The following is a 26900-nucleotide window of genomic DNA, read 5'->3' as shown; positions in this document are numbered from 1 at the left end:
CACGAGTGAGGGAAGAATGGAGCGGGAGATGGACAGGCGGATCGGTGCAGCGTCTGCAGTGATGCGGACTTTGTATCGGTCCGTTGTGGTAAAGAAGGAGCTAAGCCGAAAGGCGAAGCTCTCAATTTACTCGTCGATCTACGTTACTACCCTCACCTATGGTCACGAGCTGCGGGTCGTGACCGAAAGAACAAGATCCCGGATACAAGCGGCCGAAATGAGTTTCCTCCGCATGGTGTCCGGGCTCTCCCTAAGAGATAGGGTGAGAAGCTCGGTCATCCGGGAGGATCTCAGAGTAGAGCCGCTGCTCCTCCACATCGAGAGGAGCCAGATGAGGTGGCTGAGGCATCTGATTCGCATACCTCCCGGACGCCTCCCCGGTAAGGTGTTCCGAGCATGTCCTACTGGGAGGAGACCCCGGGGAAAACCTAGGACACGCTGGAGAGACAACATCCTTCGGCTGGCCTGGGAACGCCTCGGGATCCCCCCGGAAGAGCTGGATGAAGTGGCTGGGGAGAGGGAAGTCTGGGCGTCCCTGCTAAAGCTACTGCCCCTGCGACCCGACCTCGGAAAATAGAAAATGGATGGATAATTCAATTAATCATGGCTAGGGTTGTGCAAAATTAATACTCACACTTTGCCAGCTGCACTGAGGTGAATCACAGATTCAAAGAATCAAATAAGAATACTGTAATACAATAAATAATTGTGTCATCTGCACTAATGACTTTGAAAAAGGCAATACAATAAGAAAATAAATACCAACAGTGTTAATTTGTCCTATGCATAAATGGCTAACAATAAAATGTAATAAAAATAACACAGCCATTAGAAAATAAAGTATTGTGCCGTGCAATTTGTACTGGAGCGCTGAATATCAATGAACTAAAAATAAAAATAAAAATGTCATATAATGAAAAATACAACATCATTTATCATCTGCACAGAAGCAAGAAAATGAACAATGCAATTACTATATAATAATCAACAATGCAATAAATTTCCAACTAACTAAATAAATCAGAAATATCCAATTTAGCCATCTACGTAGAGTCAGACACTGACAATAAAATTGAAGATAAAACTAATAAAATATAGTGACGTTGTAAAAATGCTAATCAACAGCATCAAATAGTGTCATCTGCATAGAGAAGCATTCTGCAGGGATGAAGATAAATAAATTAGATTGAAAATTACAAATGATTATTAGTGTAATGTGTCTGACTACGGTGCAGGCAGTGTATGTTCAGTTCCCCCTGAGTGACAATGTGAATGTTTGTCTTTCTCTACATTTTCCCAGTGATTGCCTGGCAACCAGTCAAGGGTCTAGTTCCACTTTTTGCCCAAAGTCTGTTGGGATAGGCTCCAGCTGCTCTTCGTGACCCTGATCATATTGAGCAGTACAGAACATGAATACTTCAAAATAATACTATTGAAGAGCAGTGGGCTTGGATGTGAACCTAGGGGAATGCCGTTACATTAAATAGTATTCAGAGTCAAGACTATTTTTCATTAAAAATGACTTACATTTAAGACAGAAAAAGTAGGTTAAAGGTGTTTTTCTGGCAGATGCACACTGTAACTTTTGAATAATACAACCAAGTGGATAGAACTCTTTATTTTTTGGAGGAATGTGCAGAGCTTAAAGTGTGAGGTGGGAGTGGGTGCACAGATATACAGTATGCAGCCTCATGTGTGCCAAAGTCAATATGTTTGTCAGATTGCCCCCAACCACGGTAACCGTGCTCTGTAAATTATTCCTTATTTTCTGTATAATGAACTTTCTCTCGTCTCTCTCTCTCTCTCATTCTCTCTCTCTTGGCACTGGCGGCCCGCCTGCCCGCTTTGCCTCGGAGCATAGTCACACTTTTTCCTATCTCATTGTGACTGAATGTCTGCGGAATCGAAACGGGCGTGCAAGCCGACTTACAATTAGAAATCGAGCTATTTCAATCGCACTTTTTTTGGAGGGGGGGGGGGGGGGGGTGAGGGGGCTTTTGCACGCCGCCTTCATGAAGACGAATACACCGTCACATTTGTTAACTCACTCAAAGTGAGGCTCCGGCCATTACTTTTCATCACATCATTTAGCAAATGCTTTGTCCAAAGACGTTTACAATAATACCTTTCGCCTCGCTCATAATTTCTCATCATGGAGTCTGCGGTGACAACTAATACATACTGTATATTATCCTTGGAAGTTTCACAGATGCTTCAAAAAAAGCAGGCAGCCACTGCCTGGACTGAATTTGCATATATTTGATGGCTTTTTCATATCCAAACAATTGAGCTTTTTGTCTCCACTGCAATGGATTTGTTGTTGGATGCTCTTTGAATTCATCAGTCCTTTGGACTATGGTGTGTTTTGAAACAAATTTCTTTCAATGCAAACAAGACAGATTGCGGAAATCAGCCACAGCGCTTTAGCCGAGTTGGGCAAGTTACTTCTAAAATGTAATATATTTTATATTAAGAGCAACTGCGGCAGCACGGTGGTCTAGTGCAGTGTTACTTGACCTTTATTGAGCCCAGGCACATATTTTACAGCAAACAAAAGTGTGACAAAAAGTGGATACACAGGTTAAATTATTCCTTCTGCCATTTAGTGAAAGAACATTTGATAGTTGCATAGCTGGAAGGAACCGTCAATAAATCATCACCACGAGAACAAAAATCGTCAATTTCTCACCGACGACAAACTGCACCGCTGCTTTGCATTTGCGCGACTGCCAAGAAAATGGAGAAGTGCGCTTTCACATGGAAATGTGCTCAGAGGAACAATCAATTTACAGATTGCTTTTGCTCTCTCCCACCTTTTTTTTTTTTTTTTTTTTTTTGCATTGATTAGCACATGTCACTCCACTCCTTAAAACAAAAAACCTCACAGCGCAATCCCTCTAGACTAACTAGGAGTCTTGAATTCAATTGTTGCTGCATTATTTTAACATTTAAAATAGTTCATTTAAAAGTAAGCGCCCAGTATTATTTTGCCAGTGTGTTTCAATTGACATTCTTCGGCTGTCGACCTGAACTGACACAATGTTAGACAACACTCATGCTAATATTGTCGTCGTGTCTTGACAGATAGTATATTGTTTTTTTTAAAAACTGTATGCTTTACTTTATTAGCCCGTCTCCATACAACCAAGCCACTTAAACATGGCATTTACGGGCTCTGTACGATTGTGCATCATTTTCATTTGTGTCACTAAAATGTTAAGATCAAGGCTATATAGTAGCAATGAGATTGACCTACCGCCTGCCAAATCGTGAGGTCGTATTCAACTTTATGCCACTAAAATGTTAAGATCGTAGTCAGGAGAGTGACTTACTGTGTGCCAAATAGTCAGCTTGCATTAAGCTGTATTGCTCTTGTACAGCTACATCTCATTAAATTAGAATATGGTAGAAAAGTTCATTTATTTCCGTGCACATACAATACAGAGATTCATTAAGCACTTGGGAAAATCATTTTTCAGAGGGCAAATTGGTAATACTGTGATTCCCAAAACACAAACCCAAAATTTCAAAGCCATTTTAAAACATTACCCTTAAAGATAAATTGGTTAAAGGGGCTTTTTGGTAACCAGTCAGTAGCGTAAAAAGATACACTCTTCGTAACACGCTAACAAACCTGACATGCAATGATCACAGTTTCTCAGTGGAGTAGAATTACTTCCAAATACTTCCTTGACACAATTAGTACTTTCCTATTAGCCAGCGATTTGGCGACATCTTGTGGTCTCTGAATAGGTGAGGGTTAGGTTTTCCACCCAAAAAACGACGACGACAACAACAACAACAACAAACGAATAGGTAAATTTGTGAATAGGCGCAGGTTCACAGTGTTGGAATACGTCAAAATATGTGAACACACGTCGAAAGAGTAATATGAATGTAATCGCCCCGCCAGCCAACATACAGCGACATCATTGACATACTGGAATTACATCTTCCCATAAGTGTTTTCTTTCTTTCTTCTGCACTCTGCGTGACATGATGGCATGTTGACTCGTTATGCACTCTAAAGACTCTAAAGATGAATGACAGCACTTTTGCCTAACGTGCCGTTAACGCAGCAATAAATGAAAACAGCAGACATTATAGTTCTTTTTGTATGGCCACTATTTCAGGTGCGGCGTATCTTTTTGTTCATTTTAACGCGTGGGTTCGATGACTCCCATCACCCTGGCAAACTCGGTGGGATTTCTAACTATTGGGCAATTAATTCTAGCCTTGGAAATTCCAAAGCAAAAGCCTTTCATCTAATTGAGAACATTTTCCAGCCTGCCCACTGTGAAATGGTTCAAGTACAAAATGTGATTTCTGGCGGGAGTAATTCGCCAAGCTGCCTTTGTCAAAGATATATTTTGTCAGAAGAGAAATTTAAAAGAAAATGAAGTAGGATTAATTCACTGACGATGGACGATGCCAAAAAAGTGTGGACCGAGGTGTCGTAAAACATTCAGCCCTGGCTACTGGCTTGCCAATGGCTTATAGTACAATGAGTCTCCTGAAGATTGTCAGTGTGAAAAGAGCCGTTTTGTTTGTTTTCTAACCATACAGCCACATCTTCTGACAAAAATCAAAGCCAATTCATTCATTCATGAATATTTAGGAATTGGAGATGTAATATCACACCAGGGAGGCTAAGAATACTATTTCCATGCAAATGGTGCTCTTTACTTGTGTAGCACATGTAGAAAACCGCTGAGATGATGTTAACTATAACGCTATTGATTTTGTGTATTGTCGTCGAATAGTCTGACTTATGTTTTTGTCTTTCTTTTAAGAGAATGTCAATATGCAAAACAAACAAAACAAAGAAAAAGAAAAAACTCTTCATAGAAGTACACCTTGAAAGTGATATCTCCTACCTTCATCTTCTGGATAAATCCGTCTCATCAAATCTTCCCCGACTATAATGAACTGTAAATAGCTGTATTTATCTTTGAGTGCTTCGCATAATCCTGAAAAACCGCCCGGCAAACAAACAAAAAAAGCTGAACAAAAAAGAGTCGTCTGACACTTGCGACGAACCAGAAGAGAGCTTTTTTGGATCAAGTGATATTTGCTGCAGTGTGTTTGAAGTTGTTTTAGGGGGAAGGTTCGTTTCAATATTTGCCAGGTAAGTGTTGGGAATGAATGTTGGGGAAATGCAGCTGCACTGAGTTTGCCTCTTTGAGAGGAGATAATAGGATACAATTGAAGATGTATGAGAAATTCTGCATTATGAACTAATTTTGGATTTTGTGAAATCCATTTCTCAAGTGTATTGTAATCATAACAATTTTTAAGCTACAGGCCATGATGCACCCCCTTTTTCCATTGTCAAAAAGCTCCTCAAGCTCCGCCCACATTAGATGACTTTGTCCATTTAGCGTCACTCTATCTAAGCTTCCATTTTGGGTTAGTTTGTCAGAATTTCCGAGTAGGAGTTTGTGAAAATACGAGTCCTGGACATCCCTCAAAACGGCAGCTTTAAACCAAAACTCTTGTACGGGTTCAAGCATGTGCCCTTGAGACTTTTTCATGCGTCCGGTTGTGAAACACTTGTCCAGCAAATTCTGGGTCGGTCCATAAATTGAGAATCGGGCGCTATTTTATTATTATTTTTGTTTTTTTTAAACTTCCAAGCGGTGCTTCTGAGGAGGCTTTGAAGGTCATGTTAGGCAACCCTTAATTAGAACACATACGCTTGCAAAAAAAAAAAAAAAAAAAAAAAAAACCTGAGTGTTCGGACATGTTGAGGCTCCTAAAAAGGCGATTCATTCGTCAGAAGAGTACTTGAATAACAAACAGCAATTCCAGGAAGCCGTTACTGAAGCTGCTTCAAAGATGTTGCTCCAGCCTAGTGAAAAAACGATAACCGCCATCCTTGTGGATATAGCATTAGCTTTAGCATGTTTCGTCACTATTGCAACATTGAGCCTCACTGCATTGAAAGTAAAATCTCGCCACTGTCCAATAAAAAGATTTACCGTGGAACCTGTAAAGTTCCAGGATTCTGGGTGACCTCCACCACTGTCAGTAATAAAACTTTTTTTTTTTTTTTTTTTTTTTTTTTCCTGGATAGTAAAAATAAATAGTGAAAGTAAATGTCTCTAAATTTGACACACCACAAAAGAAGTGTTGTTAACATGCCTGCCAAATTTGAATGATTCAAAAACCCGCCAAGTATATAAAATGACACTTCAAAATAGTGCAAAATCAAGCCGTTTTCTCTGCTTTTGAACATCGTGTGGGCGTGTCCGCTGTATGGACTGAAACCACGCTCCACTCAACCGTCAACTGTCAATCAAATAGCATTACTAGAACCTGGAATTATGGATGCTACGTCATCAACTATCTTTCTCATGCTTACATGCTACGTTTGTGCCGCGACTCCGGTGGCTGGAATATTTCACACTGGGCTTATTCGCGCCGCAGCAATGCGCTCTAAAGCGGCCACATGCTGGCTGTCAAGTCGGACTTAAAAAACGTTGTTGTTTGTTTTAAAATCCTCCCTCCTTGCTCTTCCGCCATTCTTTGTGCGACGTGCACACACTCGAGGTTGACAACGAGGCGCTCTAAAGCAGGCTCTGATACAATGAAGTTGTTCAATTTCTTCTGCGACTCATGCCAGGCCGTAAGTGCTTCACTGGACAACGTTTTAGCCATGCTTAAAAATATCAGGAATATGCTTAACACTCTCTCCACAATTTAGTACTCACAGAGTTTTGTGTGAATTTTATGTGACTGCGCACGTGCCATTCATTAGCAGTTTGGACACGGTGGGGTGAACTGCTCTGGGGGGAAAAAGTGTCTCCAGTAACACCACAAAAGGTTGCTGGATTTTTCACTCTTTACATTTTGGGAAAAATATCCGCCAGAGGGATTGGAAAAGTCACCGAGCTCCGCCCCCGGTCATAATGAGAAAGCGACCTATAAGACACTTTGGAACTATTTGAAATTGTGAAAGAAATGCAAACTAGGAAGAGTTACAACAATGAGTTTTTCTTTTTCCATTGACATGCGCGGACACGGCAGCATATCGCTACTCTGGGGACACCTTGACACACTCATGTTTCTCAACAAGCCAAGATACAGCATGTAACATTCATGACATGCGACCCGTGTACGCACATGTAGGGAATATCCTATTTGCCGAAACCCTAAATCTCACCAGCGCTGCCTGGAACAACCTCAAGAAGCCAGCATGAGGGGGACGGGGAACTCAACTTCACGGGCTCTTGTGAAAAAACGCTGCTGTGCTATCAAAACAGCTTCCAGTTGCTACAGTTTGTCGGCGCGTTCCTTCGCCGTTAGCTTGTCGTAGTTAGCATGTTTCGTCTGGTAGTGCCTCTTAATATTGAATACTTTGAATACAGAGCGGCACGGTGACCGACTGGTTAGAGCGTCCGCCTCACAGTTCTGAGGACCGGCGTTCAATCCCCGGCCACGCCTGTGTGGACTTTGCATGTTCTCCCCGTGCCTGCGTGGGTTTTCTCCGGGCACTATGGTTTCCTCCCACATCCCAAAAACATGCATGGTAGTTTCATTGAAGACTCTAAATTGCCCCTAGGTGTGAATGTGAGCGCAATTATTATTTTTTTTTATGTGCCCTGCGATTGGCTGGCAACCAGTTCAGGGTGTACCCCCGCCTCCTGCCCGATGATGGCTGGGATGAAGGAGAAGCGGCTCAGAAAATGGATGGAGGGATATTTTAAAAAAGGTTATCTGCTGTAATTTTAAAGCAGTCAACTGAAAACCAGTAACTGAGTGCGTTTTGTGCCACGTGACCACGTATTCTTACACTGCCGCACATTGCACGCCATTTATAACCTCAAAACGTCCCCCAGGACCTCCTGCATTGAATAGTGTGTCAATGCAAAATCATTTCAAAAAGATGAGTCACTTTCCAAGTACTCCTGGTCATAATTTTACAAAATGAATATTATTTTGTTTATGCTAATGGGAGAATTAGCTTTTGCATGAGAAAAGCATAAAATCGCGGAAATCAAAGTCATGCTTGTGTATTAAGAAAAAGAATCCAAATCTCTTCTCCATGGTCAGCGATTTGTCTTTGTCATCACTTCCCCATCAACAACCTTTGCGTGTCAGCTTGAAATATGAATTCTCCTCCCCCGTCCCTGGATGCCGCGCATATTATATCGATATTTGCCGAGCTGAGGGCGTTTGATGTAGATTTTCCCCCTCGCAGACGTGTTGTTGTTCTCTCTGGCCTGAGGTAATTTCGCCATCTCTGCCTCAAAGTTCGGGGTTGTTAAAAATTGAGCCCAATCAACATGTCACATGTGCAGCCAAGCCTCGCTGACGCTCTTGTCCAGACCTTTTGTCAGAGGTGCTCCCAAGGCGTATTGGACCTTAAGCACTGTACTGTATATTGACATGGTTGCCAAGTAGGTGGTAGCAGCGTGGGAGGTTTGGAGGGGCTTGAGTGTGTTTTGGAGAAGGGGAAAGGTAAACAGGCCAAACAAGAACAGATTGCTAACCCTAAACCCCGTGTCCTTGGGCAAAAACAAATGGACTTAAGGGATGAGTATGCCAGTCACAGCATAATTAATGCCGGGCAGGATACAGGGTGAGTTCCATCTGCTCACATGGAGGCAGAGAAATAAATAAGCAAATCCGTTTTTTTTTGTTTTTTGTCCGGTTTCAGCCTTCAAACTGTGCTGGCCAAATCCTGGCGTCTGTCCCCTTTGTGCTCATTACAAAAAAGTTGGGGACTCAGATTTAATGTCACCAATTTTAGGACTTGCTTATCTAAAACGAAGAAAAGACTTGACTTTTACACTTGAACTGCATACTGTAACTTGACGACTATTGCCTGTTTGCGTTAAAAAGAAAAAAATCTGCATTTTCAAGGTAGCGTGCCATTTTTGTTTTTGAAAAGCAAACTATTTGTGTAGTGCAAGCAAACCTGGCGACCCTCCAGTGTGCAGCGATGCAGAGTGCAGAGGCCATCTCGTTAAGCAAGTGTTATGGAGGGAGCTCCGAACGTTGCTACGTTTAGTTTCAAGGATTAGGCTTTTGATGAAATTGGAAAAAGAAGAATGGCAACAAGCAAGGTGTGCAACTCAAAGATAAGAGAAACAACAGCTACAACATCTCGCTTCATTTGTCACTGTAAAACCCACAAAGACACGTAAGCTACATTAACTTCACTGTTGAGCTAACTAATAGCTGGTCAAACCTTAACAAAGCTTCATGCCGGCTACGCGTTGAAATGAGAAGACAATAAAGTAACAGAAAATACAAAAGACTGGTTTGACTGGAGCCATTAATAAAACGATGTCCTTGTGCATATAAGTGCACATCGGCATCAACCAAGTGCACCCATACACCGACATACGTGCCATCATATGGGAAGCAGATGATGCTAGAACACAACCCCCCTCCCCACTATTGTACTATGTTACATCCTCATTTCCATAGGAACCAGCAGTATTTGCAGCCTCGCGCATGACATTGGCGCACGCAGGTGGTGCAAGTGTCCTAATATGACGTCCACTTGAGGGAGGCGAGGCAGCTGCCGTCGCTCAGTCACGCCTCAGTGACGCCATATGCTCTCCCATATGAACTCACACACACACACATTTCTTCAAGAGATAAATCCCAAGCACAAAGGCGCGTCGCTTATACGCACGCTGGAATTCCACGGTCGTAATTAATGGGCTCGCGCGCCGCACGTGCAGCTGACGGGCTTTGATATGAGCTTTTTGTGTCTGCGCATGTCGGACCACCGTCCTGGCGTCCCCGATTGGCCGCAAGGGTCGCTGTGGTTTCTGAATGGGCGGCAGATTGTAATAATAACGCATGCTGCAAATAAACAAAGCAGGATATAGAGAGGATATGGAGCTTTTTTTTTTTTTTTTTTTTTTTTTTTGAAGCATTGCTAATTCAGCTTGGTATATTTGTTTCCGCTTAGCGACAAGTGGCCACAATAATAATAATCATTTACAATATTTTTCTTTTTCTCAAATGTTACTTCTGTCGTGAATTTCGACACGAGAAACGTACGAGCTGTTTGCGGTCTGTGGAGTTTACGTTGTAATAAAATCCAAAATGTTCTAGTTGCCCTGGTATGTCATAAAGTCAATTTAAGGCTTTGACCAATGGGAGACTATTTCTTATTGAGTGGGAGCTATTTTGGATGAGTTCCATTGACTACGATTGTTTTTTGGGCTTCTGACGTTCAGGTTGCACCGTCGGCCTCTCCCTGTGGTTTTTATGTTTTGCTCGGATTAACAAGGTTTGGAACCCATCCGCAGTTTGAGCATTCCTCAGTAGCGCTTCTAATGAGCATGTAGTCGGCCCATCAGTGAACGGCCTAGGGTACATCGCCTGCAGCTGCCTGTCGGAAGTTGCCTCACACCCTGCAGCCTATGAGCGTTGGCGAGATCATACGACTGGCTCAAGACTGAAGCAATTAACTTTGAATGGATTAGCTGAAAGAGTCAATTAACTTGCCAATTTGAATTTCTAATTGCTTAATGTGCAGTATTGGGTATTTCTGTTTCAATTCTTCACGCTTGACCTCTTATTTATGCCTTTGTGTCTGCAATTTGGAGTTGCCGGCGGAAAGAATATTCTTCCAAACTTTCCAATCCCCCGCCAATGTTTGATTATTGCATCTTTGAAGCAAAAAGGACAAATTGGATTTTGTATGCCGGTGCCAAGGCGGCGCGAGTGAGCCTCGGTGCGGCGGAAGGACTCCCGAGAGCTCTTTGTCTCTCAGCGTTAGCGTCTCTCAGCTCGCCAGGTAATGGCATCCGTGGTGCGGGGTTGCCAAGTGCGGACGCGCCCCCTGACTCCGTGGACAGTCGACACGCTGCGACTTGTCTCCTTCTGTCTGCGCTCTCTCCCGCCCGGAGGGGACGACAGAAAAGCGCCACTATGTCTCCAAACGACAGGGAGAATACAGTTGTGCCCGGACGTTTACATCCATTCAACTAAATCATTCACACGGTGGTGCTGAAGTTTTCTAGCCCAGGGTTGGGACGGCTCCATTGTTTTTCATCCGCCTCGCCAAGCATGCTCATTATCAAGATGTGTAATATTTGCTTCCTTAATTAAGCTGTTGTTCCCCCTGAAATTGGTTAATTCAAATGTATTTATTCTTTTATGGTATTCAATTATTGGTAAATTAATTTTTTGCGCATTAAACAAATATTTGCACAATAAGCTGTTATAGGCATACATTTAACATGTATTTATTAGTTATTTAATAATTGATTAGTTTATTTTTTTAAAGAATACTATTTTTAAATAAGAATGTGTAATTGTTTCATTATTGCAAGGTGTTTTGCATATTCATTTAACATGTATTTTTTTGATTAAGTGGTTATGAATTATAAACGTTCTATAATTTAGCCTGTTCAGGGTTGAGATTGTGAGAAATTATAAACATTTTAAAATAAAATTATTCTTTTACTAAAATAAAATATTTCTGCATTTTAACTTTATTCCCCCCTTCTCTGCTCTATGAATGATCCGGCCTTTGTCTTTTTTTTTTTTAATAAGTGGCCCTTGGCTCAAAGGTATGCCCACCCTTATTCTAGTCTTACCTTGACAAAGCCAAGTGCCTATTAACTTTCCATTAGTCATCGTGATCGAGTGCAGCTTTTCCAAAAAGGCTTTTCCTCATTGTCAGGGCCAATACTCAGAATAACGGGAAAGTACAAAAATCATCTCAGAAAGAGAATTGTTAATTTACACAAATTGGGAAAGTCTTTTGGAGCCACGTCGGCAAAACTACACTTCAGTCAGTTCAAACAATTGTAGTTACAAAGTTATTTACGAGTGAAGAAAATTCATTTCTTTTGTGTAAAAATATCTTTTCAAAAAAATTCAAACAAATGTTTGGTGCCATGACTATTTCTGCTGTCATCTTCACATGAAGACGTGACCGGTTTTCCAATTTTCAAAAGCACCACCCGGGTTCTAAAGCAGGAAAAATATGCTGCAGTCTCTCAAATGGTCCTCTAATAGCTGAAATGTTTCCAAGTGTCGACACTGCCGTATCCTACCCCCCCCCCATTGTGAATGTATCGCACTGAAGTGTAAAACAAGAGGCGGAAGAGCGCCAATTGGGGTCGACACCGCTTTGCAATTGAGGCTAATGCAGCATATTCAATCATAGGCTCGAGCTCAATAGTACTCAATGACATTTTCTTCTAGCTTTGTGGAATAAGCGTAATATCGCTGCGTATTGTTCGCATCATTCACACTTTGAAAGAAGGCCCCAGAGATGTGGACTGGAGGCCAGGGTTCTTAGCGCAAGGGGACGCCGGGAGAGTTTCCTGCGAGTCCAGCTGTCTCAGGAGCTTTAAATCCCTTAATTATGAGGTCAGAGGAAGTACTCTCGCGAGAGCAATAAACATTCTCTTGTTCTGCACATTCACCGATCCCATTTGGCGCGTCCTTCCCCAGCCCGCGCCCTCAAAGAAGAAGAGGTGAAACGGGACACGGGAGGGAGGGATCGTGACGGATGCAAGAGGCTTGGCACTATACAAAAAAGCAAGGCAGCGTCAATGTGAATGCGTCAAGTTCCTCACAAAAGCGGATGAAATCCGACAGTTGAAGTTACAAACGGTGGGACAGAAAGCACAGAAGCACGATGTAAATGTGTGATTGCGATACATCCCGAGGCATAGGGACCTAGCCCATGCAAAAGACTCGAAATTGTTTAAGAATTGGCTAAAGCAGTCATTCTTAACTGGTGGAAAAGTGGTGGGTCACGGACAGTTCGTAAAAAGTTACATGTATTTGTATTCAGGCTTTTTTTTTCAGTACAGTACGTGGGCGTAGCAAGTTCCAACACGGAACGTACTAGTTCAGCCACGGCATATGTTGCCGTTTTTTGCGCTCTCGCCCCTGGTTCACGCCTTAAACAAATAGTGTAGCTCGCTCTCAGGCTAGCGGAAGTCACGGCCAGCAATATTCTTTTGCCCCTACGTCAAACTCATTTGAGACGGCGTTTAAAAAATATAATATATTGTACATGCCCAACAAAAATACATATTGATCATAAATATTTTGCGACTTTGCAAAATTCCATACATGGAAAAAAGGAGGTTGACTCGGGCTACTGGCAGGATGCGCTACCCAAGCGGAAGTCTTCAAAGAAGACTCGTAACCAATGTGCCCTCTAATTGTTTATGTCAGTGTCACGTCCATTGAAGTGACATGGCTCATTAAAAGAATCAGATAACATCATTTACATTCCCTTCAGAACACTTCTATTTAAGTGTTTTTGCTAACTTACAATGAAAACGTCGACAAACTTGAAAGTTTTGAAACTCTTTCAATGCCCAGGTCCTCTCTCTGGGCCGCACGGTGTTGTTCAGTTAAGTGTGGTATTTGTCGCTTCAATAAAGTTGCAACTCTGTTGTGCTTTCCGAGCATTACTGAGGCACCATCGGAGGTCAGCATCACCGTTCTCTGCAGGTCCAGCGCACGCTTGGTGTAAAACTGAATTATTGCCTTTGAATTAATATCTTTAGCAGTGCATGCTGACAGCTGAATGATGCTGCCAAATACAGTTTTACGGTGAACGTTATTTTCCTCCCCCTGTATTTAAAGTACAGAACTAGCATTTTGTGCACTTTAATGTCTGTGCTTTCACTTATGATGAGGGTGTGCCAATGTGCATTTTTAACATTACACCCCGTCTCATCCTTTACAATTCGATTGGTATAATTGAACCTAATTTTTGCTACGCCAGCTTTCTGGTATACTCCGGTACTTTGCCATGTGATTGTGAACTTGTTGAACCGACGCTGATGGCTAGCAGAATATTGTCGATGAGAATTTTGACTTGCTCTGGGTTCGATTTGTTTACCAGCGTCGGCTCGTTCGACGCTCTCCCCCAACAAGGGACCGATCCCCATTCCCATCTTACACCTGCGCACAATTCCAACTCTTTTCAAATGACTTTTGTGCTGAATGTGACGCTTGAGGTCGTCCAGCTCCCATTCCGGCCACACTTTTCCTTCCGCTAACTCGCTTGCTACTTGGGCTTCGCAACACGTTTTGCAGACCAGAGCTTTCTCGCTCGAAAAAGAGAAACTCTCGACCACTGTCACCGCTTTTTCTTCGATTTGCACATGTTCCGACAGCCATTCCATCTTAAAAGAGCAGCATTTCTTTTTTACTTGGGCTTGGTTTGAGGATACGTCGCTGCCCGCTCGTTTCGCCATTATTCGACATAAGCGGCGTGTCTAGCTCGTCTTCGCTCTACGTTGACCGGTGGCGGGCGGCGCATACGGACGCCGTCATTGTCAACAACATTGACAGTCTGCTCAAGTACGCATGTGAATTGTGCCATCGGCTGTAGCAGCCAGTCACCCCTCACTCATTGCAATCACATTGCAAAATAGCAAAAACTGAATCGTTGTATGTTCTAACGCAGAAATCTCTGTGTGCGCAGTCCACATCAGCAACCACAAGCACGCGCGCAGCTCGGAGGGAACAGTGCTCGTAACGTATTTTATTGACAGTTATATAGAATATTGTGTACAGGAATTGTGGCCTCGTGTTACTTTATACGAGCACTTTATGGGAATCCGTGCGACAATTTGTTCTGGTACATTTCCATGACATACCATTGGGGGGGGAATCCCTAACCATTACTAATCATCGAAACAGCATCATCGCCATATGCTCTCATTTAAGAGTATTAGATCGGCAGCCACAGTTATTTCCGTTGATGAAAAGGTAGCCGGTGCTTCTCATCTGCTGGAATCACATCAGCTGCACCTGTGCACACAAACTGGGTACACAGGTGCAGAGGATTCCCTTGACAGAGGGTCCCCGGTACTTGCCAGCACCACGCACCCATTCTGTCTGGGCATGCACGTTCCAAAAATAATATGATACCAACAAAGAAACCGCAACAAGTCACCCCAGGTGCGTATATTAACAAGATACAGATAAGATATAGAAGGTGCTTTGTTGTCTTGATGACCTTCTCCCCATAGCAGTCAGTCTTACACGGTAAAACGGTAACTAGTGACCAAAGACGGCAATGACATGAATTTGGATTCCATTCCATTTAGGATCAAGAGAAGCATCTTCCTGGTGATATGTGTTTCTCTGCAGTATCGCACACAAGACCTTTGGCCACCACTAGCTTTGTGGTTTTCATCATTTTGACATCACGAAAGCAGCATTAGGGGAAAAATGCTCAATCGATTCACGCATTCACTGCCGTGGATGTATATACTCGTAAAGTAGGTTTTTCAACAGGTAGGCCTGGAAAAGGGTCTCATGCAGCTGCTCTGCGAAATTCAGGTTTGTAAACCACTGGAATGACTGACAGATCCCTGCAGATGGTTGATTACTTTGGACTCGACAGACACAGATTTTGAGTAGCAAATCAAGATTAGGCCGTGAATCACGTCGAATATGAAGGAGAGAAAGGAACACAGAAGTCGGACCCGTTAATACCAACATTTTAGCATATTGACATATGGAGCCCCCCGAAGTGCTCTGGTTATTGGAGCTGATTCATTTGGCTTATTTGGGTGTATTGTGGCGAGTCATCAAACTTCTCAAACTGCCCAGAGGCAACGATGAAAACGTTAGCACCACCTTACTTTCTAGCCTATGCGGCGGCAATTTAGCAATTTGGTACAAAATTGTCAATGCTGTTAATTTAGGGCGGTTGTGGCTAAAACCTTACAGTTGGGCGCTGGTCGAAAACATTTGTTAAATATATACTGTATATAAGTACAGCATGTAGGATAACCATTCTTGTGACTAGAATACGTCACTCCCAAGTACTTGTATCAAAAGCGCACATCACACGTTGTCAAAGCAGCAGACCTTTGTCGTGCCGCGCTTTCATACAACTTGAACGGGATAAACGATGACCCCGCAGCGGCTTGTGAGTCACTGTCCCTTCAATCTTTGTGCTTGGTGCTAGTTTCCATGGCGACAAATGATCCATGTTTGCTTTCCAAAAAGCATTCTGGTTGCACCATTGTTGGCGCTCCATTTAAACAAAAAAAAAGCTTCAAGGTCAGGATGGTGATGCTGTGTTGACAGACACGCACCCCTGGGACTTATTCGCTGGATGTGGGGCCACTCACTCATTGCGACAAATAACTTCTAACTATCCCCTCACTTACACTCTGGTCCTATTGATGTTTATAATTTGCATAGCCACTCCCACCACACTTCTGTTATACGACGCTTGTCCTGCATGCCTTCCCCTCCTGTCCTGTCCAGTCCTGTCCCATCTTGTCCTGTCCTTCCCTCGCAGGGTGTCGCACTACTGATCCATATAACACTCGAATCCAATGTGTCATTGTACTAGATATATAATCCTTGACTTTCATCTTGTTTACACCTAGAGCTTTGTCGTGTTGTCTTCTTTCCCTACATTATTTAGTTACCTTTTCACTCTCTTTTCTTTTTCTTTTTCTGTAACTCCCCTTTAAAAACGTTATTCTGTTCGACTGAACGACTGTAAAGTCCACTGTAACACAGTAAAACTGTTCCGGCGTAAAAGGGATACATTAAACATTTAAAGGGCATGTTTGGATGGCCCAGATTCTACAGGAGAGTTGATTTAAAACATTAAGGTTTTAAATTCAAGTTTGAAGACAGGATTATAAGCCAGTGTTAGAGTTTTTCAGTTAGGGTTTGAAGCCAGTGTTAGGGTTCTAAGTTAGGGTTTAAAGTCAGTGAAGGGGTTTCCAAGCGTAGTTTAGGGATTTGAAGCTTAAGTTAGGAATTCAAAGTAGAGTCTCAAACCGGGGTTAGTTTCTTCAAAGAAGGGTTTCAAACCAGGGATACGGTTTCAATTGAGGGTTTCAAGCCAGAATTAGGGATTTGTGCCAGCGTTTCAAGTTAAGGTTTTAAAATAAGATTAGGGTTTCAAAGTAAGCATTCAAGAAAGTGTTAGGGTTTCTTCAAATGAGGGTTCAACCAGGGTTAGGGTTTCAAGTTAGGACTTCAAGCCAGGGTTATGATTTCAAAAGGTTCAGATAGGGTTTCACGCCATGGTTAGGGTTTCAAATTAGGCTTTGGGTATTAAATGAGGGTTCTAAGAATAGTTTAGGGAATCAAAGTAGGGTTTCAAGCATGGGTTAGGGCTTGATCGAAGGGTTAGTTTCTTCACATTTGGGTCGCAAGACAGATGTTAGTTTCGATTTAAGCTTTCATGCCTGGGTTAGGGACTTAACGTAACGTTTCAAGGCAGGGTTCAGGTTTCAATTTAGGGTTTAAACCAGGATTCGGGCCAGGGTTAGGAATTCCATGTAAGGTTTCAAGCCAGTGTTAGGGTTTCAAAGTAGGTTTTCAAAACATGGGTTAGGGTTTTGAATTAACGTGTTTCGAGCATAGGTTAGAGAATCAAAGTAGCGTTTCAAGTCAGCGTTAGGGTTTCAATGTAGGGTTTTAAGCCAGCGTTGGTGTTGAGCCTGCGTTCGGCATTCAGTGTTTGGGGGTCAGACCGGGGTTAATGTCTCAAGTTAGTGTTTGAAACCAGGATTAGAGTTTCAATGTTTGTATAGCCTTGACAATTACCTTGAAAGAATACATGCAATCTTATCAATTGTCTGTAGGTTCCAAACACGTAGAACTGATGTAGAATGTACCCTGGGAGAGACACACACACACAAAAAAAAAACTCCTGCTGTATTTTTTCCAAACGGAAAGGATCTGCTGCAGTGACATTTTCACAGAATAAATTCCGTCTCGAAGCCAACAAAAGGGACAAATGAATGTCACATCCACAAGCGCTCACTTGACGATGTGTGTCAGTATGATTAATAATTCCCAGCAAAATAGAAGAGCCGAACACAATCGGAATTCCAGCCGAGATGTTTCTACCTCAGCGCCACTCCGTGTAAACTGAGCCGCTTTCATTATGGGAAGGAAGAGAGAGCGAGACGACTGAGTTCGAATTTTTTAAAACTGCTCTTCAATCTTCATGCGTCTTTAAAGAAAGAGCCGCATCGACTTTAGTTTTTGCCCAAAAAGTTTGTCGGCTTGGGAAACTTTTCATATTGTCTTTGCACATTTTTGTCGCATTTGGACTCGGGTGTGTGAGTGCACGACTTGCAGAGAAACGGACTGAACCGATTAGCTGTTAGACCGCTGAAGGAGAGACTCAGACAAGCGCCGTAATCCCTCACAGAAACTGTGTCTACGGTTTTATTCTGTCGGCAGTCCTCGGCCTCACGCGGCAGCAAACAAGAGCGTGTCATGATCAATTATTTATCCCCCCAGTTTATGCGGCGAGAAGTCAAGAGCACTGATTGTCGAGGCTCTCTGGCAAAGGTACTTGTCAGGGGAGTACAAACGATTATCCGGCTGGCCAAGGCTGGGATTTGACAGTTATTGTTGTAACTGTTAAGATTATTAGCACATACTTCAGATAAGATTTTCTCGCAATAACAAAATTCTATTTGAAAACCAACAAAAATAATAAAAAACATCACAATACAGTATATAAAAACAACTTTAGTTCAAGTTAGGGTTAGAAACCCGGGTTAGGGATGCAAAGTAGGGTTTCAAGACAATGATAGGATTTCAAAACTGGATTAATGTTTAAAAAAAAAAAAGGCTAGAGGTTTAAAACTAAGGTTTCAACCCATGGTTCTGGTTACGAACAGGGCTGGTGTTTCAAAGTAGGTTCTTAATCCTGGGTTAAAGTTTCAAAGTAGTGTTTTAATCCTGGGTTAAGGTTTCAAAGTATAGATTTTTAATCCTGGGATTATGTTTCTAAGCAGTGTTTCAAGTTAGGTTTAAAGTAGGGTTTCAAATTGGGATGTTCAATACCAAATAATTTTTTTTTTTTTATTCCCTCTTGAGTGCTCACCAATACTGAGTACTGATACCACTTGTACTTTTGATACATAAAATTTCAATTAACACAATGACAGATAACTGTGACTTGTGACGCACATGATTCGCTGATGTTTCAAACCGCCGCAGTGTAGCACCAAATACTGAGTCGGACTTAGTCGATGCCAGATATTTTTTTTGACTTAAAATATCGGTGGCCGGTACCGACAGCCTTCACGATTACCCGATACCTTGAAATAAGGCCGGCATTGGCCCGATACCTGGTATTGGTACTCGCACAATCCGAGTTTCAAAGTCAGGTTTTCAAGCCAGCGTTGAAATTTCAAGTGATTGTTTCAAGCCTGAGTTAGGGTTTTTAAACAAAGGTTAGGGTTTCAAGCAAGAGAGCCTGCGCCTCTATTTGCGTGAAGTCTATTTTGTCGATTCGTGGGCCGGTTAAGACGACTCGATCTCGTGCCGCGCCGGGTCGCGGCGGCTTGTCAGGAAGCTAATGGAGTGTCCTAAGGTTAATTTCCAAGCACATAAATCCCATCAATAAGCAATTAAGAGGTGCGGAAGCACAGCGGCGTGGGGGCCAGTGGCGAAATCCCCAAGATGCCTTCAATCAATTAATTGCTGTGACATGTCTGTTTAAGAGCACCTCATAGATTCCACACATTAAAGCCGTGCGCCCAAAATCCACCGCGTTGACCTTTGTCGTTATCTCGCGGGGCCGCACGAGCCGCGGTCCAATGATCATTTCTGACGAGAAAGCCGGAGACCCGCGGTCACGTCGTCTTCCGCTCGGGCCCGCCAGACAAATTCTCCACGTATCGATTGAGATTCTGGCGAAAAACACAAAGCTGACTGATGTGATGGACGACTCGCAGCTGCCTCTCTCTGCTTTAACGTGCGTGGAGGAAGTCTAAGGTCCTTTCATCTGAAGGACAAAGACTTTGTTTCCACTTCTGAAGAGTTAGGGTTTCAAATGTGGGTTTCAAGACAAAGTCATGATTTCAAGTTTGGGTTTTAAGACAGGATTATGGTATCAAACAAAGGGGAGGGTTTTCAATTCGAGCCACGGTTAGGAGATCGAGTCAGGGTGGCGGTTTCAGTCAAACATGAGTTTGGGATTTAAATTTGAGTTTCAAACAAAGTTTGAGTTGGGGATTCCCATTAGGGTTTCAAAACCTGGTACCGATTCATAGTAGGGCTTTAAGTATGGTTTACGATTTCAAATTAGGTTCTGTTTCTGAATTTCAGTTTCAAACATAGGTCAGGGTTTTAAAATAGAGTTTCAAGCCACGGTTAGGGTTTCAAATTAGAGTTACAAATCAGGGTTAGAATTTTAGAAATGGGTTGGGGATTCAAATTAGAGTTCCAAGGTATAGTTCTACGTTTTAAGTCAGGGTTAAAGTTTAAAGAGACGGTTTCAAACCTGCACCAGGGATTCAAATTTGGGTTTCAAGTTAGGTTTTATGTCAGGGTTAAGGTGTCAAAAAAGTGTTATGATTTCAAGTCAAGGTTAGTGTTTCAAAGTAGGGTTTCAAGTCATGTTTATGGTTTCAAATTAGGATTTCATTTCTGAATTACAGTTTCAAGACATGGTTAGGGTTTCCGAGTAGAGCTTTAAATCAGGCTTAGGGTTTCAAATATGGGTAAGTGATTGAAATTTGAGTTTTAGTCCTTGTTTAGGGTTTCAAATGAGAGTTTCATGCCACAGTTAGGCTTTGAAGGGTTAGACTTTCAAAAATGATTTAAGGATTCAAATTTGGACGTTAACCCTGGTTTGAAACCCTATTTTTAAACTCTAACCCTGACCTGAAACCGCAGTTTAATCTTCAATCGCAATCTCTCAATCTCTAATTCAGTGTTTGAACCCAAACTTGAAACCAGACGTTGAATCCCTAAACCAGGCTTGAAACAGTAAGCCCGTCTTGAAACCCTAATTTGAAATCCTACTTTGGATCCCTAACCCCCCAAAAGCAAGGTGAGACGGCGGTGTTCGTAGAGGAGCGAGCAATGAATGGAAATGCTTCCGAGGCGGCAAAGAAAATCGAATTTTCAACACGCGGCCGTTGAGTGCCTCGCCGTCGTGGGCTTGAATAGGATTGTGAATATTTCATAGACAATAGGGCGGCCGATTCAGGGAAATATCAACCGCCGCGCCGGTCCGAGCATTAAAGGTTTGGTGTTGGATTTCATACAGCAGATCATTGGAGGCTGTTTCAGAGCCGATGAGAAAACCTTTCACGTAAGAAACTACTCATTGACGCGCGCAACAATCTCATTTTATATTTATCGTATTCATGAACATAGCATGAAACACTATGAAAGCGTAGCCCTGGCATGAAATTCAAAACTTTTAAAACGTAATCATAGCTTGACAACCTGTTGTTGGGAAGCCTTGCCTGTCATGTGATACAGTTCCTACAGTAAAAGATGTTCCACCTGACCAGACCGGGGGGGGGGGGGGGGGGGGGGGCACATATTCGCAGCCTCTCTGTTAACATGTTAACAGGTGACGCTCCCTTCTGGATGAGCGTCAACACGCAGCACATCCCAGCGCTCGATTTGTTTGCTCAAGAGCGCGGAGGCCCAAACCCCTCGCGGTGCACCAGACACCTGCAGGGGCTGCAAAGTGAAGAGTCAATAAGGAAGTCTGCTATAATCATTCTACATTGGCATTGGGGGGTTTAAACTATTTCTAGATACAATTATACTTTACAATCAACAATGACCAATTTTCATTTAACAAAAAAAAAAAAATAAATAAATAAAATATATATATATATATATATATATATATATATATCGATATATACCTGAAAAACCCTATAATACCTGAAAAACTTCTTCAGTGACATAAAATCCAGTTTTAAGGTAGGATTTCAAGCTTGAAACCCATGGCTGAAAACAGCACTTTGAAACACTAATCCTGTCTTGAAACAATAACCCTGACTTGAAACCATACTTTGATACCCTAACCCTGTTGAAGCTTTACTTGACTTTGAAATTCTCATTTCAACCCTATGGGACATGAAATTGGAAACCTTTACTTTGTTTGAAATCCTAAAACAGGTTTGAAATCCTAAATTGAAACCCTAACCCTGGCCAAAATCCTTAACCTTGACTTGAAACCTTACTTTGAATCCTTAACGAATTGGAAACCCTAGCCTTTGTTTGAAACACTAAAACACATTTGGGTTTCAAAGCAGGGTTCAGGATTATGGGCTTCAAAACTGGTTTAGGCTTTCAAAGTAGTATTCCAATCAGCTTTATGGTTTCAAAATAGGGTTAGGGTGAAATTCATGTTTCAAATTAGGGTTCTAAATCAGGCTTCGTGTTACAAAGTAGGGTTTCAAAAATAGAGGTTTTCAGCCGAAGTTAGGGTTTGAAAGTAGGATTTGAAGTCGGGGTTAAGGTTTCAAGTTCAAGTTCTTCTAAATCAGGATTCGGGTTTCATATCAGGTTTGCAAATGAAGGTTCCAAGACAGGATCGGACTTTCAAGTTTGGATTTTCGACTAGGGTTTTAAATCAGGGTTTCCACATTTTAGAATTAACTGTAAAATTACCAATTTAACAAAGCAATTACGTTGTTTTTTTTTTTTTTGAAACATTTCCCGTGACTGACGGCTCTGCTTGTGTTTTGTGTCCCCGTCAGCCCCTCCGAACAACATCTCAGTGGTGGCCGAGAACACGCCGGCGCCGTTCAGTCGATACCAAGCCCAGAACTTCACGCTGATCTGCACCGCCAAGGGTGGAAAGCCCGCGCCGTCGGTGAGTTGGGGGAACTCGTTTGTTTTCAATTTCCATTTATAACAAGAGCGTCATACACAGACAAGTGCAGAAAAGTCGTGAAAGATAGTAGAGGGGAAAAAAAATCCGAGTTTGACATCATCAGATCTACTAATTCATTCTACTAGTGTGCTGAAATATCTTACTAGTCATGACAAAGAGCAAACTGGTACATGGGCCCGAGGCTCGAAATTGATTTATATTGAATACATACTCAAACGGCTATACTTCACACTTTAAAGTAACACAGTGAAAATTATTCACAAGCTGACTTATAAAAAGAAAGGGTGTTGCCATGGCGACCCCAAAAATTCCGATGTGAGTGGACAAAATGAATTGGAGGAGCAGCCTGGAAACCACTTTGAAGGTTATTGTTCACAATTGCGCGTGAAATGTAAATTGGTGCTAAATTTTCACTTGGTGTTTGTGGTAAAGTTTTCGATGAGTCGGTTTCAAGCAAAGACGAGGGCACAGGTGTCAAACTGGTGGCCCGGGGGCCAGATCTGGCCCGCCACATCATTTCATGTGGCCCGCGAAAGCAAATCAAAATTGCTCATTGTGATCTGGTGATTGTGATCATACCATTGAGATGTTTGCATTGCAAGCATTTGTTTTTCTTACCAATCCCCCTTTGAAAAGAAATGTAATAGTTGAACAATATGTTTTTATCGCCTTCTGATTTCAAAACTGGCTATTCATCTATGTGTTGTGTATCCTGTACATAAATACAGCATAGGAGGTAATCTTTCATTTATATGGATTCACAGTTCCCTCTGACGGAAGTCATAACTACGATGTGGCCCGTGACAAAAATGAGCTTGACGCTAGGGTTTTAAGTGAGGGTTTCAAGACAGGCTTTTAAAATAGTAAGTTTAAAATCAGGGTTAGGCTTTCAAGGTAGGGTTAGCATAGAGAGTTAGGGTTCCAGTTCCAAATTAGGGCTTGGGTTGCAAATGAGGGTTTCCAGTCAGGGTTCAGGTTTTAAAGCCAGGATCGGGGTTTTAAATTATAGTTGCAAATTAGGGTTTCAAGCTAAAATTTCAGTTCCAAATTAGGCTTTGGTTTGAGTATGATGGTTTCGATTCAAGGTTAGGGTTTCAGGTTAGTGAACTCGATTGGTCGGTGGAACATCCTGGAACGTTTAGCACCAATGTAACATCCCATAACTTGTTACTATGGCTTCAGAGCTGTTGCAATGTAGAGTAATCCACGCAGAATCACCCGAAAACATACAGTATATGACCTTGTGAAATCTGCCATGCTGTAGCGTGTCATGGCAGGGACACAATGTTGATCATATGCACTCAGAAATCATCATCATCATCATCATCACCATACATGATTGCTTCGATGTGTAAACGAGCCAGTCCTCCAGAGTGAGGCTGTCCCGGGAGCTCGAGAGCTCCGCCCCCCCCCAACACCCCCCCCCCCCCCCCCCAACCCTGGCTGAGTCATTAATCATTGTCCACACACGCGCATGCTAATGGCCTCCCAGCCACGCCGCTCGCATCTCCAGCGATTAGAAACCTGGCGAGAAGTGAACGCAAGGTGAATGTGATTTCCTTCTCTCAGGGTGGGGGTGCTGGCACCTGTGCTGCACACCGGGACGACTATTGATTGTGACGGACCTAGCCAAGTTAAAAAAAAAAAAAAAAAATAAATTAAATCCCTTTTTTTCAAAATTAAATGTGAAATCAGTTTTGTTGTCAGCCTTTCAGCATGAACACTTTTCAGCTATGATCGGTCAAGCTTTCAAAGTTTGTTTTTGTCAGAAAAAAAAAACAAAAACTGTTGATATTGAGGGCAGTCTGGCAGATAAGGACAAAGTTTTAAAGGTTAAATCAGAACATTTATTGGGTAATTTTGGTCCGACTCACCGTTAAACCAAGCCAGCGGTGCCTTGAAATTAGAGTTTAATTTGTTCTGTGACCACACTCGTATCAAATCATCTTTCCCCTTTGAAGTGAATTGATATGCCTTTCATCCATTCTAGCTTCCCCAAAACAGCCAACAAAAATGTTGAAATGTGTGGGTTTTTTTTTTTAATCAGGGAAAATGGCACTCTATAATACTGTACTTTTTCAAACATATAGTAATCGCATAATTATATAGAAAATAAGTAAAGAATTAAACAGTTTGTGCATCATGATTAATTCATTGCGACTCCTTCTGGCGTGTGTGACTTGGCCACCGGGGGCAGTATAAAACAGACATGCAGACACCAACAAAGAAGACTTTCACTCCACTACTGCAAGTGACTCAGTAATCTGTAGTAATATAAGCCGAGTAATTTAGCATTTTCACAGAGGTTATTGTTATAGTGTCTGTCTAGATGTGTTGATCCACAGGCTGGTTTTCCAATATTCCTTCCTTAAAGCATTATAACATTAGCACATGCTGTAGATTCTATACGTTTAGCCTGTCTCCAGCTTTTCCCCTAATGTGTTAGCATAAGCTAGCAGACTTCAAATCAAACTCATGTGGTTGTTGTAAATACGGAACGTGTAATTCTCGTTGTTTGATGCTTGAAAGCTTTTTGGGCCAAACTGCGGCTTATTGTGAAGTGAGTTGAGTTGAGCGCCATTTTGAGTTCTACCCGGTATCATATGACAAAGGTCCCCAAGTTCAAAGTTTTAATCAGAACGGCCATTCTACCCGGAGCACTTTTTAACCAGTATCGGTCAAGCGTTCAAGTCTTCTCATGTCAAAGTAGAACACTATTGATTTTGAGCAATCCAAAACTGAATGAGTCTTCCTTTGCTTTCTTTTTTTTAAAAGCAGAGCCACCGCAGTTGTGTGTGACCATTTTCCGCATTTCCAAGCAATCGTGCTATCAGCGTACATTTAAAGTGTGCGTCCACGCCCACGTGTGAGTTTGGAGGATAATAAAGAGTGTGCGCTCCAACTTTGCAAAAGTCCTCCACCTTCATGTCGTGTTTTTGTCACAGAGCTAATCAGCCAAACTTGTTGTTCACTCCAGCGGATGTGACACACGCACGCACACACGCGGGCGCACACACATGCACGCGCGCACACGCGCAGAATCGCAAAGAGAGGTTTAATCAGTCAGTACGAGTGAGAACACCTGTGTGTGAAGGACTCACTGTTCTCACAGTAGGAAATGAAAGGTTATAAGCGTTTGTGCGCGTGAAGCTTTCGTTGACATCTTAATACTTGACTGCAACTCATCTCACCCACGTTTGCATTGGAACGAGTGAATTTTTAAACTTCATACTTGCTATTTTGGACGTAATGTTATTTATTACTTTGTATTATTATAATGCAATTGATAAGAATTTAGCGATTCCGATTCCAGTATCGATACTCCTTATCGATTCCCATTGCGTGAGGGAATGAAATAAAACAATTGGGAGTCTTTGCCTTCACTCTTTTAATATCCTCTTTGGACAGAAAATACAACAGATCCAGTATGCACTCATCTGTAATGTATCCTTAGGGAAGAAGAAACAAAGTACCAGGCAACTTCTCAGTATGTCAAGAGACCAAAAAGCATAATGCACCTTTTACGTACCTTACAAGATATCAAAGTGTCTTGGGAAATTGCCCACTCCAGCCCTTATTGATTCAGAGAAAAGGAAATATTTGAGTTTTTCAGCTCAACTCATACAACAACTTTAAATATTGAAACTGAGACTCGCATCATTCCAGCCAGGATATCAGCTCCCTTTTAATGCAACAGTTATAGAATTTCCTTATATATGACACTTTGGCTGGCTAATATTTGGGAATAGTTACAGTGCTCCTTTTCTATTCAACTCGATCCCAAAACTAATTTGGACATAAAACAACGAGTTGTTCTGTAAAAAAAAAAAAAAAAAAAAAATACCTTCCGCACAATTGTAGAAACTCACTTTTTAGAAGCTGCCACCTCCACAGAGAGTCGTGGGAGCCTCCCCGGGGGCACAGCCGAGAGATGAGCGTGAAAAGCGACGTCGCCAATGGCTGAGCCCTGGTCAAACTGTTTATTTGTTTTGTTTTGTTTTGTTTTTCCCCTATCTGCTGCTCTCGCTCCCTGCGTTCCCCTTCGCTGCATCGGCAAAAATAACGACCGAGAAGGGGGGCCCTTGAAGCCCCCGCTCAAAGCGCTACTTATTTATTTTTCCTAAAAGGAATCCATAAGCGAAGTCGTCAGTCAAGCTAACATACAATATCGAGGAATTATGCTTGGGAACCCGTTCTCAAAGAAATCTCTAGTATTATGTATTAATTAATAATCATAATAACAAAACAGCAAATCCTTGCATAGTTGCAAGTCACTATTCACAAATTCACCGATTTG

The 26900-nt window shown here is 42.2% G+C and overlaps 1 protein-coding gene across 2 annotated transcripts in view; it reads left to right on the top strand.

Annotated features, from left to right (window-relative positions):
• igsf21a (immunoglobin superfamily, member 21a) overlaps positions 1–26900 on the top strand; it is a 166459-nt gene that overhangs the window by 110171 nt on the left and 29388 nt on the right. For both annotated transcript variants that reach the window (XM_061785727.1, XM_061785726.1), the window contains exon 5: positions 22467–22582. In XM_061785727.1, the coding sequence (XP_061641711.1) occupies positions 22467–22582 (116 nt within the window). The remainder of the gene's footprint in view (positions 1–22466; positions 22583–26900) is intronic.

Source organism: Phyllopteryx taeniolatus, chromosome 9 (genome assembly GCF_024500385.1).
Source record: "Phyllopteryx taeniolatus isolate TA_2022b chromosome 9, UOR_Ptae_1.2, whole genome shotgun sequence".
NCBI classification, from domain to species: domain Eukaryota; kingdom Metazoa; phylum Chordata; class Actinopteri; order Syngnathiformes; family Syngnathidae; genus Phyllopteryx; species Phyllopteryx taeniolatus.
This window is presented reverse-complemented; position numbering and strand designations above follow the sequence as displayed.